Genomic DNA, 17,063 nt, shown 5'->3' with positions numbered 1-17,063 from the left:
TTTGCTCTACAGTACTAGCATCAAGCACATCAGTACGTAGCATCAACAGGTTAGTGTTCATAACGAACGTGGTTTTGGAGTCAGTGCAATGTTTACAAATGCGGAGTTGGCAGATGCCCATTTGATGTATGGACTAGCACGGGGCAATAGCCGTGGCGCGGTACGTTTATATCGAGAGAGATTTCCAGAACGAAGGTGTCCCGACGGGAAGACGTTCGAAGCAACTGATTGGCGTATTAGGGAGCACGGAATATTCCAGCCTATGACTCGCGACTGGGGAAGACCTAGAACGATGAGGACACCTGCAATGGACGAGGCAATTCTTCGTGCTGTTGACCATAACCCTAATGTCAACGTCAGAGAAGTTGCTGCTGTACAAGGTAACGTTGACCACGTCACTGTATGGAGAGTGCTACGGGAGAACCTATTGTTTCCGTACCATGTACAGCGTGTGCAGGCACTACCAGCAGCTGATTGGCCTCCACGGGTACACTTCTGCGAATGGTTCATCCAACAATGCGTCAATCCTCATTTCAGTGCAAATGTTCTCTTTACGGATGAGGCTTCATTCCAACGTGATCAAATTGTAAATTTTCACAATCAACATGTGTGGGCTGACGAGAATCCGCACGCAGTTGTGCAATCACGTCATCAACACAAATTTTTTGTGAACGTTTGGGCAGGCATTGTTGGTGATGTCTTGATTGGGCCCCATGTTCTTCCACCTACGCTCAATGGAGCACGTTATCATGATTTCATACGAGATACTCTTCCTGTGCTGCTAGAACATGTGCCTTTACAAGTACGACACAACATGTGGTTCATGCACGATGGAGCTCCTGCACATTTCAGACGAAGTGGTCGTACGCCTCTCAACAACAGATTCGGTCACCGATGGATTGGTAGATGCGGACCTATTCCAAGGCCTCCACGCTCTCCTGACCTCAACCCTCTTGACTTTCATTTATGGGGGCATTTGAAAGCTCTTATCTACGCAACCCCGGTACCAAATGTAGAGACTGTTCGTGCTCGTATTGTGGACGGCTGTGATACAATACGCCATTCTCCAGGGCTGCATCAGCGCATCAGGGATTCCATGCGACGGAGGGTGTATGCATGTATCCTCGCTAACGGAGGAACATTTCCTGTAACAAAGTGTTTGAAGTCACGCTGGTACGTTCTGTTGCTGTGTGTTTCCATTCCATGATTAATGTGATTTGAAGAGAAGTAATAAAACGAGCTCTAACATGGAAAGTAAGCGTTTCCAGACACATGTCCACATAACATTTTTCTTTCGTTGTGTGTGAGGAATGTTCCCTGAAAGTTTGGCCGTACCTTTTTCTAACACCCTGTATAAGGGATGGTGTAAAACCAGTAGAAAGGCGCTCTTATATTAAAAACTGAAATATAGTAACAGAAATTATCTGAGAATTCAGTGGGCGAATGTTGAAATTAGATCCGGTATCAGTTAATGTTGATAAACTGTATGTTTTTATCTCTAGAGCGTTTCTTCTGATTGAGCAACGGTAACTAATTAGTGAGATGCGATCTCCTGTCGATAAGTTCGAGATTACCACTATATAAGGCGATGATGCCGCCGTGGACAGAGGCGTGTTGGTCTACGCGAACGCAACGAGCTCGTCCCTCACAATGTGGCGCTTCCTGATGACGCTGTCATGCTGCCTGCTCGGCGCCTACTGCCAACAGGTCAACAAGTTCCCAGATGGTTTTCTTCTGGGGGCAGCAACAGCGTCCTACCAGGTGGAGGGCGCTTGGAATGAAAGTGGTGAGCTCGAGCCTAACAAACAATAATTGCTTCTGAATTATTTATATATTAATTTTAACGTACTACCAAATAATGTAATCAATTCGACTCTAGTACATCTGTTTAACAAGATCTCAGGAAACAAACAAAAAAATGAAATAAAACTAAAGAATTAAAGAAGAATGGAAGGAACAATGAAAATTACGTCCTCTTGATGACAAGGTCATTGGAAACGGAGCACAAGCCAAATTTTCGGGAGTATGGGGAAAAAAGATCGTTGTCATATTTGCCCTTAGTGATTTACCTAAGCCACAGGGAATCTTAGTCTGCAGGGAGGTTTAGTCTTCTTCAGTCCCGTGTTCTAATCGCTGCACCACCTCGTTTGGTTTATAAGCACAGAACACAAAGTCACGCTAAATCGCCAATCAGTCGCAGTTACGTCTACGTGTTAACAACCAAATACACACCTATCATTGATTCTATCAAATATTTTTCAATTTATTTCCTAAAGGAACTTTGCCACTATGTTAAACGGCCATTATCAGTAAAATACCATTATTAAGTGTCTGATCGTGTGCAAAATACGTGCCTAGCATGTTGCTACCCACGTATACACTTTGTAAAACGAATGGCACTTATTCCACGCAAGGAAACTGGACTCTTACTTTGAAGGGTAAAGGCCATCAGACACCGATACACACATGTCTCGTACATAGATAACCGACGACTGACAGGTGGAGAGAAGTGACTGGAAATTTGTATAAAATTGTCCCCCTCCAAAAAAAAAAAAAAAATGAACAGAAGAACGAAGATTTTATGCATGCTGTCTCTGGTGCACATTGCAGCTAGGTAGCATTAAGTGTTCAAAAGAAGAATTTGTAACTTTTATTTTCTTTTTGCGTTTTAGATAAACTGAAACCCAGCCATCTACAATTCGTTTTCAATAAACCTATTATATATTGTCGTTTGAAACACTACATAAGCTTAGTCAGTATTCCTTTACCAGATGGAATTAACTGCCTTGTTGTATGTATCGTAACCGACAATGGTATTACACTCGTGGCACGTTGTATGGAGATCATCACTGGAAATAAATAATCAACATAAAGTTTACAACAAATGACTGGAAACGGTTTAGTGTGTTTCTGGTAAAAGTTGACCCGAGTAAATCCAGTCCATAAAATATTCGTGTAATGTGGTTGCTGTGTGACGAATTCTTCACATTTAGAAATTTTGCAGACGAATGTGTGTTTTCTGAAATTGTTTTGCTGCTGCATAACGTTATTTATACCTTCGGTTAGATGAAATTACGGTCTGACGATTCCATTACGAAATCTGGCCTGCTAACGGCCTTTGCGGAGACTGCTCAATAGTATGTGAATTCTAATTACGGTGCCCACGTGAAATGTTGAATCGCTAAAGCAGTGTACAAAATTATTAAGGCAGAAATTGAAGCTATATTAATACATATCTTAGGAAAAAGCGAGATGCGATCGCCAAGAGATGGAAGCTTTAGGAGTGGGATCGTAAGATTATTCATATTGGGTCCAATAATGGTATGACAGAGGTAAGATGGAAATTATCTAAAGTATAAGGGGTTATTTGCAGCAAACGGAAACTACTTTTATGACCACGTTGATTGCGTATGCAGCATACACTCCTGGAAATGGAAAAAAGAACACATTGACACCGGTGTGTCAGACCCACCATACTTGCTCCGGACACTGCGAGAGAGCTGTACAAGCAATGATCACACGCACGGCACAGCGGACACACCAGGAACCGCGGTGTTGGCCGTCAAATGGCGCTAGCTGCGCAGCATTTGTGCACCGCCGCCGTCAGTGTCAGCCAGTTTGCCGTGGCATACGGAGCTCCATCGCAGTCTTTAACACTGGTAGCATGCCGCGACAGCGTGGACGTGAACCGTATGTGCAGTTGATGGACTTTGAGCGAGGGCGTATAGTGGGCATGCGGGAGGCCGGGTGGACGTACCACCGAATTGCTCAACACGTGGGGCGTGAGGTCTCCACAGTACATCGATGTTGTCGCCAGTGGTCGGCGGAAGGTGCACGTGCCCGTCGACCTGGGACCGGACCGCAGCGACGCACGGATGCACGCCAAGACCGTATGATCCTACGCAGTGCCGTAGGGGACCGCACCGCCACTTCCCAGCAAATTAGGGACACTGTTGCTCCTGGGGTATCGGCGAGGACCATTCGCAACCGTCTCCATGAAGCTGGGCTACGGTCCCGCACACCGTTAGGCCGTCTTCCGCTCACGCCCCAACATCGTGCAGCCCGCCTCCAGTGGTGTCGCGACAGGCGTGAATGGAGGGACGAATGGAGACGTGTCGTCTTCAGCGATGAGAGTCGCTTCTGCCTTGGTGCCAATGATGGTCGTACGCGTGTTTGGCGCCGTGCAGGTGAGCGCCACAATCAGGACTGCATACGACCGAGGCACACAGGGCCAACACCCGGCATCATGGTGTGGGGAGCGATCACCTACACTGGCCGTACACCACTGGTGATCGTCGAGGGGACACTGAATAGTGCACGGTACATCCAAACCATCTTGAACCCATCGTTCTACCATTCCTAGACCGGCAAGGGAACTTGCTGTTCCAACAGGACAATGCACGTCCGCATGTATCCCGTGCCACCCAACGTGCTCTAGAATGTGTAAGTCAACTACCCTGGCCAGCAAGATCTCCGGATCTGTCTCCCATTGAACATGTTTGGGACTGGATGAAGCGTCGTCTCACGCGGTCTGCACGTCCAGCACGAACGCTGATCCAACTGAGGCGCCAGGTGGAAATGGCATGGCAAGCCGTTCCACAGGACTACATCCTGCATCTCTACAATCGTCTCCATGGGAGAATAGCAGCCTGCATTGCTGCGAAAGGTGGATATACACTGTACTAGTGCCGACATTGTGCATGCTCTGTTGCCTGTGTCTATGTGCCTGTGGTTCTGTCAGTGTGATCATGTGATGTATCTGACCCCAGGAATGTGTCAATAAAGTTTCCCCTTCCTGGCACAATGAATTCACGGTGTTCTTATTTCAATTTCCAGGAGTGTATATTGCAATCTGACAATTATACATTCCAACCGTAGATGGGGTTAGAAATGAAATTCATTGCTTGTATGATAGACATTAACGAACTCCTAGAATATGTCAAACAAAATTAGAATTTAATCGCTTTGGGAAACTGACGTTTTGTGGCCTACCTCGTCTGACCCCATCCATTTGTGGCGACCTTGGAAACATCTTGTCTTCTGGACACTTATCAGTACTAAAACTGATATTGTAGCTAGAGTTATAGGTGCCTTTAAGATTGTTCGAACAACTCCGACCCGGACAGAACTTGCCTAGAAGTTGGGGATGTCACTTTGAAAAATGTAATACTCTGTGCAAGCTGTGCAGACAATCACCACTATTGCAGATATGCCTCTATTTGTATATTAACCATCGTTCGCAGACCAGTGGTAACTTGGACAATTTTTGAGTTTCTCTTTGATACTTCGACGCATTTCCGCCTTCTTATCGATGCATTTTTGATTTTCCACAATTTCTGAAAGTCTGTAAGATGTTTGCGGTAACCCTGTTCTACCTTCAAATCTTGTAGAAGGCAGTTTGGTCTGCAAATGGTTCAAATGGCTCTGAGCACTATGGGACTTAATATCTGTGGTCATCAGTCCCCTAGAACTTATAACTACTTAAACCTAACTAACCTAAGGACATCACACACATCCATGCCCGAGGCAGGATTCGAACCTGCGACCGTAGCAGCCGCGCGGTTCCGGACTGCGCAGATCGGTCTGCAGTTAAACCATATTGAGGTTACTACGATTTACTGCAACTCGATGTAAGATACATAAAATTTTTCAATGCATCCAGTGCCTTCGTGAACATGATTCGGAATGGGTTACTGACGTACAGTAAGATTTGTGCTACTGTTCCTCTACAGCAGTAAATACGAGAAACAAGATTATGTAAATCGGTAACTCATCCAGTCACAGGACTTCCTGATGCTGGAGGATAGGAAATAAGTAGTCAAAGGCATTACCTTCTTTGGACATCCATCATATTTAAACCTGCGCAGTTATTAGAATATAGGTGGCCATGTTACTATCTTGCAGCCATTGTGAGTCTGTTTAGCATTGTTTCAGCACTGTGTCCGTCTTGCTACAGTGCTCTCAGTGATGAGCAAACGTTTCGCTGTTGATATTCGGCTGCGGATATTCCTTTAATGCAACCTGTATGAGGTTAGGATTCAAAATCAAATTATTCTAGAGGGTACTGAGTTCGAACTTCACCTACTTCACATTGATCATTCCCTATATTAATCCTCGTCAGTTCTAGGCAGTCTAAATGCTGATTATCTGTTCTGCCCCTCTGTTCTTTGATTTCACTGACAGTACACTTCATTGTGAATTGCAGGTTAGCTATGTAGAATGTCTTGTATTGGGCGGCAGTCACCTTGCATACTGTTGCCACCATATGACATACGTTTTGCCAAAATACGATGCAGCAGACAAGCTTTTAAAGTGAAAGAGGCGTTATATGTCGTTAATCTGTGTCATTCCAACACCTCGGAAGGATTATTAATGCAATATATGCCTCTCTGTTAAGTACACACATCAAAAACGTTTTGCATCACCCCAGTTCCCAGAACCCCTGGCGATGGAAGTTGACTGTGGGTATTATACCACAGACACAGTCACTTTGACTGTTCAGAGATTATACTAAACCCGGCCAAAGATGTAAACAACCGTGCATGAGCACCGCCTATTAAACGGAGGTTGTCCCAACAGCCTATCCGTCCCAGTCATTCCACCAGGAAGGAGGTACACGGCTCGTGTTCTGTGTAGTTCAACCATGCCTAGACGGTCAATAACGCGGTTCGATCGCGTCCGCATTGTTACTTTGTGCCATTAAGGGCTCTCAATAACGGAAGTGTCCAGGCGTCTCGGAGTGAACCAAAGCGATGTTGTTCGGACATGGAGGAGATGCAGAGAGACAGAACCCTCCCTCAGGCCGCCCAAGGATTACTACTGCAGTGGATGAGCGATACCTACAGATTATGGCTTGGAGCAAGACTGACAGCAACGCCACCATGTTGAATAATGCTTTTCGTGCAGCCACAGGACGTCATGTTGGGACTCAAACTGTGCGCAGTGGGCTGCATGATAAGTAACTTCACTCCCGACGTCCATGGCGATGTCCATCTTTGCAACCACACCATGCAGTGTGGTACAGATACGCTCAATAACATGCCAAATGACCGCTCAGGATTGGCATCACGTTCTCTTCACCGATGAGTGTCGCATATGCCTCCAACCAGACAATCGTCGGAGACGTGTTTGGAGGCAACCCGACCAGGCTAAACGCCTTAGACGTGCTGTCCAGCGAGTGCAGCATCACCTCGGTTCCGAGAGTTCCGGAACCTGTACAGAAAATTTGAACAGAGATCAAAATAAACATCATTTACGGCCTTATTATTGCTCATGAAAACCACACACTGCAATTTCTCTGCTGTTTTTGGGTGGCATTATGAGGGGCCGACATACGCCGTTGGTGGTCATGGAAGACACCGTAACGGCTGTACGATACGTGAATGCCATCTTCCAACCGACAGTGCAACTATATCGGCAGCATATTGGCGAGGCATTCGTCTTCATGGACTACAAGTCGCGGCCCCATCGTGCACATCTTGTGAATGACTTCCTTCAGGATAACAACATCGCTCGACTATAGTGACCAGCATGTTCTCCAGACATGAACCCTATCCATTATGCCCGGGATAGATTGGAAAGGGCTGTTTATGGACGACGAGACCCACCAACCACTCTGAGGGCTCTACGCCGAATCGTCGTTGAGGAGTGGCACAATCTGTACCAATAGTGCTTTCATGAAGTTGTGGATAGTATGCCACGCCGAATACAGGCATGCATCAATGCAAGAGGACGTGCTACTGGGTATTAGAGGTACAGGTGTTTACAGCAATCTGGACCACCACCTCTGAAAGTCTCGCTGTATGGTAGAACAACATGCAATGTGTGGTTTTCATGAGCAATAAAAAGGCCGTAAATGAAGTTTATGTTGATCTCTGTTCAAATTTTCTGTACAGGTCCCGGAACTCTCGGACCCGAGGTGATGCAAAAATTTTTGATGTGTATAAATCATCTTAAAGCAGAAGTGCAAAATTATAGTGATGGTTCGGGCGTGACTTGGTGTCTCATATGGGAATGATCAGTCTTGTCATGTAGAAACCTGCCGCGACTTTTTAGCACTTGTGCTTAATTATAGTCAGAATCTGCATGCTAAATTTCAATTGCCGAAACTAACTAGAAGTAACCCAAAAAAATGACGAAAACGGGTATTTCCCTGCTTGGCGCATGCAACTTAGAGATGGATACACTTTGATCTCCTTGGTTTTTGCGGCAAACATAGTCACATGATCGGAGAAGTGTAATCAACTTGTTATCGCCACAGAGTTTCTTGAAAAGGAATATCATTTCAACGCTTTGTTAAAAAGGAAGCTAATATATGTTTTGGGGCTCCTTTATTAATTTCTGAAAGTACTTGGAAACATTTTTCTAACCCTCGTTCGAGTTTTACAAGCGTTTCTGTACATCTAGTATGTGTTACTGCTCATAGATAACCATGTAAATGTCCTGAAAACCAACAGAAAATATTTTTGAGGCCTACGTGATGTGCGAAATGATGTTTGAAGTTTTACTCAACTGACAATAAGTGTAGATATGTTAGAAACGACTGAAATACTTGATGCTACAGACTGTGAATCGACGACGACGAAAAAACTGAAAACTACTACAATTGTAAAGAATTTTTAAGTGGTAGTGCCATATTTAATTATCAGTTATATCCGGAAAAAAGCAAGGAATTATCTCACCAGACAAAGAAAAAGCGGTGGTGTTTAAGGTAAATTAAAGCGGTAACAAATGCCTATGTGTGAGTATTGTTGGCAACGTTAAAAGTGAGTCGTTTTCAAATTTTCTTTTTCTGAAACCAGATAGTCATTCAGTTTCAGTGATACCACTTTGTGCAACTAGGAATTAGATATTGCTAGCGATATATATACAAAAGAATTTACAGCTTTTGGTAGTATTAACTTCGAACACAGCGTCAAATTCAAGAAAAATACAATTTTCAGTGATATACAGGTCGGAATACAGATGATACGAAATTTGAATAAGAAGTGCCAGCTAAAAGAACACTTTCACGGAAAGAGGAAAACAATACAGAGGCGAATGCACAGTCACGACTCCACTCACAGCTGCATATTCAGTACCCAACTTAATCAGCCCTTGTTAGCTCATTGTTACCTACGTAATATGTTTTTCTTCAAGAATCGACAGGAAATTTTTGAATATCTGTGAAAAGATCAATGTCCTATACAGACAATGGTGTGGAAGACTCATCGAGGTCTGATAATTGGGAGACGAAAGTGTTACATACTTCTGCTCCATTTTCTAGGAACGAAGTTCTTCTCCTCATAGATTTTCGGTTCACGGGAGTGCTGATTAATTAATGGCCGCATTCCGAGCTTACTCTGCAAAGAACTACAGGTGCTGCAGGTTCCACCTCGTACAACGAATGTACTGACCGTCAGACGGAATTTTTCCGTCTGTTGAAAGCAGTTTAAAGAACAATAACACAGGAATTCGTTATGGACAGGTACTTGCAGTTTCCAGTTTAACACCGTGAAAATTCTCACGTTGCAATCATTAGTACACTATCAGTTTGCCTCTTTTCAGCTGCAAAATCTGATTAAAAATGCATGGCACTGCTCAAAATATTAGCCCGAATGGTTTCCCTAAAGTGCCCTATTTTTGTCTAGAAACAACTACGTCTGTACGCGACTCGTAGCGTTGTCAACCTTCTTCCTTAATAATAGATAAATTTAGAATGCTGCATCAATATCGCACATTTTTGCATTAACCACATCTAATAAAATTATTCATGTTCTTTCGCTTTCGGACATGTCGAAAATAACAGACACCAGTTTGATCCTGTAGGCACTATAAACCAAGACAGAAAGCAATTAAACGCATTTACTGCCAGTGGAAATTGATTTGTGTCAATGGAACAAGTCGAAAATCAGTGATCAACTGGGATTCGAACCAGAGTCTCCCGCTTACTAGGCAGACGTACTGACCACTACGTCTGCCAGACACAGGCGTCACCACAGCCGCACGGACTACCCTAGCACGCCTCCCGTCAGACCCAAATTCTCAACTTATACCACACACTGACGATGAAGCTTTCCTGCTCTTTAGCCCCATTATTCGCTGCGTCTCGGCGATTCCCGTGAAAATTCGAGCTTGGTGTGCATCAACACTGAAGAGACCATTGGCTGTCATCGCCTTCATTAATTATATATGTGGTGCCTGTTCTTTCAGACATGCACAAAAGAACAGACTGCACGTATGCAGTATAATAAATTTTATTAGTTGTAGCTATTGCAAAAACGTGAAACACTGATGCAGTATCCCAGATTTGTATACTAATAAGGACGAAAGTCGTCAGTCCTATCAATCACCTAAGGACGTAGTCGTTTTCAGACAAAAATGTCCGAAAGAATAGACATCACATGTTTACTTAATTAAGGCGATGACGGCCAGTGATTCCTTCGGTGCAGATGTACACCTAGGTCGAACCCTTACGGTGAGACTTTCGGTCTGACGGGAGGCATGCTAGGGTAGACAGTGCGGTTGTGGTGACCACTGTGTCTGGATGGCGTAATGGTTAGTGCACCTACCTAGTAAGCAGGAAACCTGGTTTCGAATCCTGGTCCGGCACAAATTTTCAACTTGCTCCATTGATATAAGTCAATGCTTCGTGGCAGCTAATGGCTTTAATTCCCCTATGTGTTGAATAAAATTAATGATTTCAAATTGGCAAACTAGTTATTGGCATATGCTTCCTACCAATTTTAATGTAATTTTAGGGATAAAATACGAGTTGTAATCGGATATTAAATTGAATTACGATCACTTTCAATCGGCGATTCAGCACTCGTCTCGCAAGCCAATAGGATCGGTGACAACAGAATGCTGCGTCACGCTACGATAAATCACGCCTGTACACAACGCAGTTTCAAGCGCGGAAACCGTAGCAAAAATTTCACATTTCATATTCGTTTTTTTTTTTGTTTTTTTTTTTTTTTTTTTGTAGGCAGGTGAAATTTAGTATGTTGGATTTAACTTACGTTAGCTATGAGTGAAAAAACATTAAGGCACGTTTCGATATGACAAGTATGACATTCCCTTGTCAGTGATAGAGTGCGGAACTAAAGATTTAGAGACTTGGGGTTCGATGTCTGTTCGTTCGACATATTTTTGTCTGTCACTTACCACTACCTCCTTTTCGGCAAATGTGAAGAATCCCGAGTAGCATCGTGGCTTGCAGTCCAAGTTCAACTGCACGTCCCACTTAATTAGCCAGTGTCTGAGAGAATTGACTCACCAACTTGAAATATAGAGGTCATCACACTGGCGAACTGTTAATCTTAATGGGTAAACCGGTTGATATCGTTGGTACACGGAGTGTTGGAAAGACTTCTCCAGTACGTAGGTTCAAAGGTCGAGGGAGGGAGAGAGGAAACCACCTCCAACTAGACCAAGCGTAGCAAACAACTGTGGTCTTAAATTCTACTTTTGAGTTGGCGACAGCTTTCCCTTTTATCTTGAATTCTGATCATAAATGTTTCAATTATTTGCTGTCAGTAGGCAGAAGTATTTTACAGAAAGCTATACCGTCAAATAATTCTGTTGTGAAATGTGATCATGTGCAGGTAAAGGAGAGAATATTTGGGATCGACTGACCCACGAGCACCCAGACTGGATAGCTGACGGTTCCAACGGCGACGTTGCCTGCGACTCCTACCACAAGTACCAGGAGGACGCGGAGCTGGTAGCTAACCTCGGGGTGAGTATGCTGGATGTTACAGAGGGTGCGATTTTGGGGAAATGTCTGCGGTTCCTGTAAATCGCCTCACTTAGATACGAATTCCATCTTTTGTTTTACCTTCTCTAGTGACGAAACGTTCTGTGCAAGATCAAGGAACCTACATTTATTTCACCACGTCTTTTCATCCCCTTATTTCACTCTATTAAAAAAGTAAATATAGCACGACGGCTTTGGGGCTGACTCCTCCAATGAAGACAAGAATGAAGTCCATGTACACTATGTGATAAAAATTATCCGGAAACCGCCAAAAACATACGTTTTTCAAAAAAATGGTTCAAATGGCTCTGAGCACTATGGGACAACATCTAAAGTCATCAGTCCCCTAGAACGTAGAACTAATTAAATCTAACTAACCAAAGCACATCACACACACATCCATGTCCGAAGCAGGATTCGAACCTGCGACCGTAGCAGTCACGCGGTTCCGGACTGAAGAGCCTAGAACCGATCGTCCACCGCGGCTAGCCATACGTTTTTCATATTAGGTGTATTGTGCTGCCACCTACTGCCAGGTACTCCATATCAGCGACCTCAGTAGTCATTAGACATTGTTAGAGAGCAAAATGGGGAGCTCCGCGGACCTCAAGGACTTCGAATGCGGTCAGGTGATGTCATACGTCTGTACGCGAGATTTCCACACGAATAAACATCCCTATGTCCACTGTTTCCAATGTGATAGTGAAGTTGGAAACGTGAAGGCACACGTACAGCACAAAAGCGTACAGGCTGACCTCGTCTGTTGACTGACTAAGACCGCCGACAATTAAAGATGGTAGTAATGTGTAACAGTCAGACATCTATCCACACCATCACAGGGAATTCGAAACTGCATCAGGAGCCACTGCAACTACTGTGAGAGTTAGGAGCGAAGTAAAAAGACTTGAATTTCATGGTCGAGCGGCTGCTCATAAGCCACACATCACGGCGGAAAATTCCAAACCTTTGAGCAGTGTAAAAACTTTGTGTGGAGTGACGAATCACGGTACACAATGTGGCGATCCAAAACATCTCAAATGGGTTCTATAGGATTCAGGTCAGGACTCTTTGCAAGCCAGTCTATTACGGGGATGTTTTGTCGTGTAACTATTCCGCCATAGGCCGTGCACTATGAACAGGTGCTCGATCGTGTAGAAAGATGCAGTCGCCATCCTCGAATTGCTCTTCAACATTGGGAAACAAGAAGGTGCTTGAAACATCAATGTAGGCCTGTGCTGTGATAGTGCCACGTATAACAACAAGGGGTGCAAGCCCCCTCCATGAAAAATACGACCACACTATAACACCACCGCCTCCGAATTTTACTGCTGGCACTACAGACACTGGCAGATGATGTTCGCCAACTGTCATTGTATTTGCAGTGGATCCTGATGCAGTTTAAAATTCCTGTGTGATGGTCTGGACAGACGTCTGCCTATTAGACCTTACGACCCTCTTCAATTGTCGGCGGTCTCTATCAGTCTACAGAGGAGGTCGGTCAGTACGCTTTTGTGCTGTACATGTCCCTTGACGTTTCCACTTCACTATCACACCGGAAACAGTGGGCCAAGGGATGTTTAGGAGTGTGGATATGTCGCGTACAGACGTATGACAAAACTGACACCCAATCACCTGACTACGTTCGAAGTCCGGGAGTTCCGCAGAGCGCCACATTCTGCTCTCTCACTATATCAAATGACTACTGAGATCGCTGGTATGGAGTACCTGGCAGCAGGTGGCAGCACAATACACCTAATATTAAAAACGTATGTTTTTGGGGGTATCCGGATTCCTTTGATCACATAGTGTAAGTGAATAGACAATCTGAAGGAGGGTTCTTGGTTTTAATTTCCATTTTTTGTGTCTTTCATAAGGGCTTCAATGGAACATGTAACTGCAACGCACAGGGTACTGGTATAGTTTATGATGCGTAAGCTCCAACGGCCAATGTTTTAAGCTTTCTCTTTCACGAAGCCACTGAAGTCCTGTTATAGCATGTCGCGTATGCTTCTCTAGGGAGCGGTAATTTCTTTTTCTTCTATAATAACTTTCCATCATAACTACTAATCAATGTATGAAAACAATTGTTTCACTTCTCAGAACACATAACAGAACAAATAATGTTTTCAAGTTTTGTGAACAGCGGTTTACTGTGAAACAGTGGATCTTAAATCTTTTCCGACTGAATATTTTTCGGACTATTAACTTAACTTTTTTTCCTAAAGTTTGATTTCAATTCCCAATATTATTAGAATAAATATTACAAAAGCAAAACCAACTAAGGCGTATGAAAATATGTATATCAGAACTTACTGACACATTTAGTAGGAATTTGAGTTAACATCGTATTTCCCCATGACCGCTTAAAACACATGTATGAAGATTTGAAATGTAATGTTTTTTAGATAGTAATTAATTGCAGAAGTGGAGTAGACTCATTTTCTCATTTGTTTCAGTTTGATGTTTACCGCTTCTCCCTGTCATGGTCGCGGTTGTTACCATCCGGAGACTGGGACGTAGTAAACCCAGCGGGGATAGAGTATTACAACAACCTCATAGACGCTCTGCTGGAAAGGAATATTCAGCCCTTAGTAAGTATGCTTAGCCCTTAGTAAGTATGCTTAACGTGTAGTAGGTATGCTTAACGTGTAGGCAACGTACAAGTAAGAAATGTCGTACTCTGAATGCGTAAATGTTATAATGTGTTCCCTTTCTAGGATTCACAGTTATGAGAAATTTCTTTAGGCAACAATTTCGTGAAAAGTGAGAATCCCAGCACACGCAACTGCCACGATTCACAGTGCAGATCAGCACCTCGTCCGAGCAGAGAACTTTCCCTTCAAACGCAACATATTGCGAAAGATACGTCAAACTAGAGATGGGCAAACTCGTTCATCCTTGGGAACTAGTTCACTGCTGATCTGTCGTTTTTGGGAACCCTTCAGTTTTACTCGTTCACCGTTCATTTGTGCTTGGTATATGGTTCTTATGAAAAACTGAAAACTAGTAGTGTAGGTGACTGAAGGATGGAGGGCACCAAGAGGGGCACTTGCCTCCCCCCTGGAGTATAGAGTTTTTATTCATTACATAATTCTTACACACTTTTAGAAGTAATTTATGTGATTCTGCAGAACCTCTCGTTTAGCCGACTGCAGCGTTGTGTGGCTGATCGCAGGGGAATAATATAGGGTGGAGCACGGAAAACCGGCCCCGAGTACAAACTGCTCGCCAATTACGGACGATGTGTTGCCCGTTACGAGCAGCTACAACAAACAGACAAACCTGTAATAATTAGGCAGTGAAGAAATAACAAGCTAATGCAAGCAACAACTGCGAAACAATCGATGACGATGTGTAGACAGCTGGAGACGAGAACATGAAAATCTCACGCGACGCGCATGGGCAATAGCTCATGTAATCTTGTAAACCTGTTGGTGGCTGTTTCCCAACTTAACAGACCAAAAGTCTCTTGCATAAAATTCTTCGTTTCGACTTCCACTACATAGCTGTGCTACGTTGTAAACAATAATCGTTTACGCCCTATATATACTTCACGTGATCTCTGAATTCGTAGGCAAAGTAGAGACTTTATGGAAGCATAAAATAAAATGTGGTTTTCTTATCATACTTGCGTCACACGCTTAGTAAAAATCAGGTTTTTATGTAGCATTATTAAAGTTAATGAAGCAATAACAATAATAATTAAGTTCGCAGTGGTAAAGTTTTTGGTCTGAAAGCTCCTTCTGAACAAATGTTTTTGAGATAATAAGTAAATACGATTTTATGGCAATCTATGTCTTTTCAAATGCAAATTGGAAACAATCAAACTTAGAAATAATTAGAGGCTTCCTAAATGTAATGTTTTGTATATGAAAGATACACGAAAATCGTTTTATATGAATTTTCTTACACTAAAAATTAAGCAAATTATTGAAAGTTAGTTGCTAAATCAAGTCGATCAAACCCAAAAATATATGAATAACAAAAAGACTTGCCTTGTTATAAGTATGTCTTCTGCTGTTCATCGCTATAATGAAGTGAGCTGATATGCCCTTTTGTTACCCGAAAAGACGTACCTATTAGATACAACGTAATTTTTATGTAATTTACGTATCTATAAAATACTTTTTGATTACCGGTCGTGGACGCTAAATAGCCAGAACCAAGTGCAAGAACAGTTTGAAACACATGTAAAATGGGCGAGCGAAGTGAACGAAACGGACAACTGGATGCTGAACTAACTAGGAGCAGTCGACAGTGGAACTGAGACAGGTGGCCATGCGAAGAGCGACGAGTGCGGCCGAGGGATACCGAGATTGAGACGAGCACGCGGCCGAGGCTGGAACGAGAACTGCCGAAGTGACCGCCGCGACCGAAGTGAACTAGTGAACTATGAACCGATTGTTCCTCGTTCCCGGGAAATATAAGTAGACCGCCGTGACCGAAGTGAACTATGAACCGATCGTTCCTCGTTCCTGGGAACTATGAGTAGACCGCCGTGACCGAAGTGAACTATGAACCGATCGTTCCTTGGAATTCGTTCCTCGGTCCTTTCGATCATCTTGGTGAACCGTTCCTTTGCATCCGTCTCTATGCCAAACCAGTCGCAGGATACTCGTGCCATCGGCGCGGAACACCCTCGCCCCAAACGTATGGAGTTCTTGTAAACTACTCTTCTCACTTTGTAGCCCATTCAACGGTTTTGTGTGTAAGTTGATTTGTAAATGTTTGCGACGGTCGTGTCAAGATTCACAACAATACAACACCTGCAGCAGCACTTGATCATAGTCCCTGAATCTTTGTTCCTTTGTATCGCGCGAGCATGGCGAAGGGGCATTTTTTGGCATTTTAGTTAGTCTCAGGTCACCGATGTTCCATCTCGATCAGTATGAGAACAAATGCAACCTCTGTGAGATGCGACAACGTGATGTTAAACGTCTCAGGAGCCAAGAATGAGTTTTATGGTGGTGCGATTTTGTGCGAGCATCAGCGTGGCAAACGTTGATGAGAAGTTCTGGTGTGGTGCGTCGTGGATTCCCGGTCGCAAAGACCCAGGTAGCGTACTGAATTTTAAGGTCGCTGTTCGGAAAAATTTTGAACATTAATTCGTGCTTGTGAATAGCCTTTCGAGACTGAAGCGTTCATGAATAATTCGTGTCTCATTGCATGATTTTATGGCTTTGATTCAGCAATGCCTTTCAATAAAGGATACCATACTTAAGTAGTGGTACCTCAATTGATTGCGCTTAATGCACTTCACTTAACCCAGCCATAATACTAGTGATGAAACAATCCACCAACGATCCTTACAGTGTCTGAATTCAAA

General features: G+C 43.6%; 1 protein-coding gene across 1 annotated transcript in view; it reads left to right on the top strand.

The window, feature by feature from the left end:
- The first annotated feature begins 1,650 nt into the window (after window positions 1–1,650).
- LOC124805570 (myrosinase 1-like) overlaps window positions 1,651–17,063 on the top strand; it is a 135,017-nt gene continuing 119,604 nt past the window's right edge. The window contains exons 1-3 of the mRNA XM_047266136.1: window positions 1,651–1,786; window positions 11,586–11,719; window positions 14,194–14,328. Of these exons, the coding sequence (XP_047122092.1) occupies window positions 1,651–1,786; window positions 11,586–11,719; window positions 14,194–14,328 (405 nt within the window). The remainder of the gene's footprint in view (window positions 1,787–11,585; window positions 11,720–14,193; window positions 14,329–17,063) is intronic.

This window comes from Schistocerca piceifrons, chromosome 7 (genome assembly GCF_021461385.2).
Source record: "Schistocerca piceifrons isolate TAMUIC-IGC-003096 chromosome 7, iqSchPice1.1, whole genome shotgun sequence".
Classification (NCBI taxonomy): Eukaryota; Metazoa; Arthropoda; class Insecta; order Orthoptera; family Acrididae; genus Schistocerca; species Schistocerca piceifrons.
Note: the sequence above shows the minus strand (reverse complement) of the source record. Positions and strands in the feature narration are given on the sequence as shown.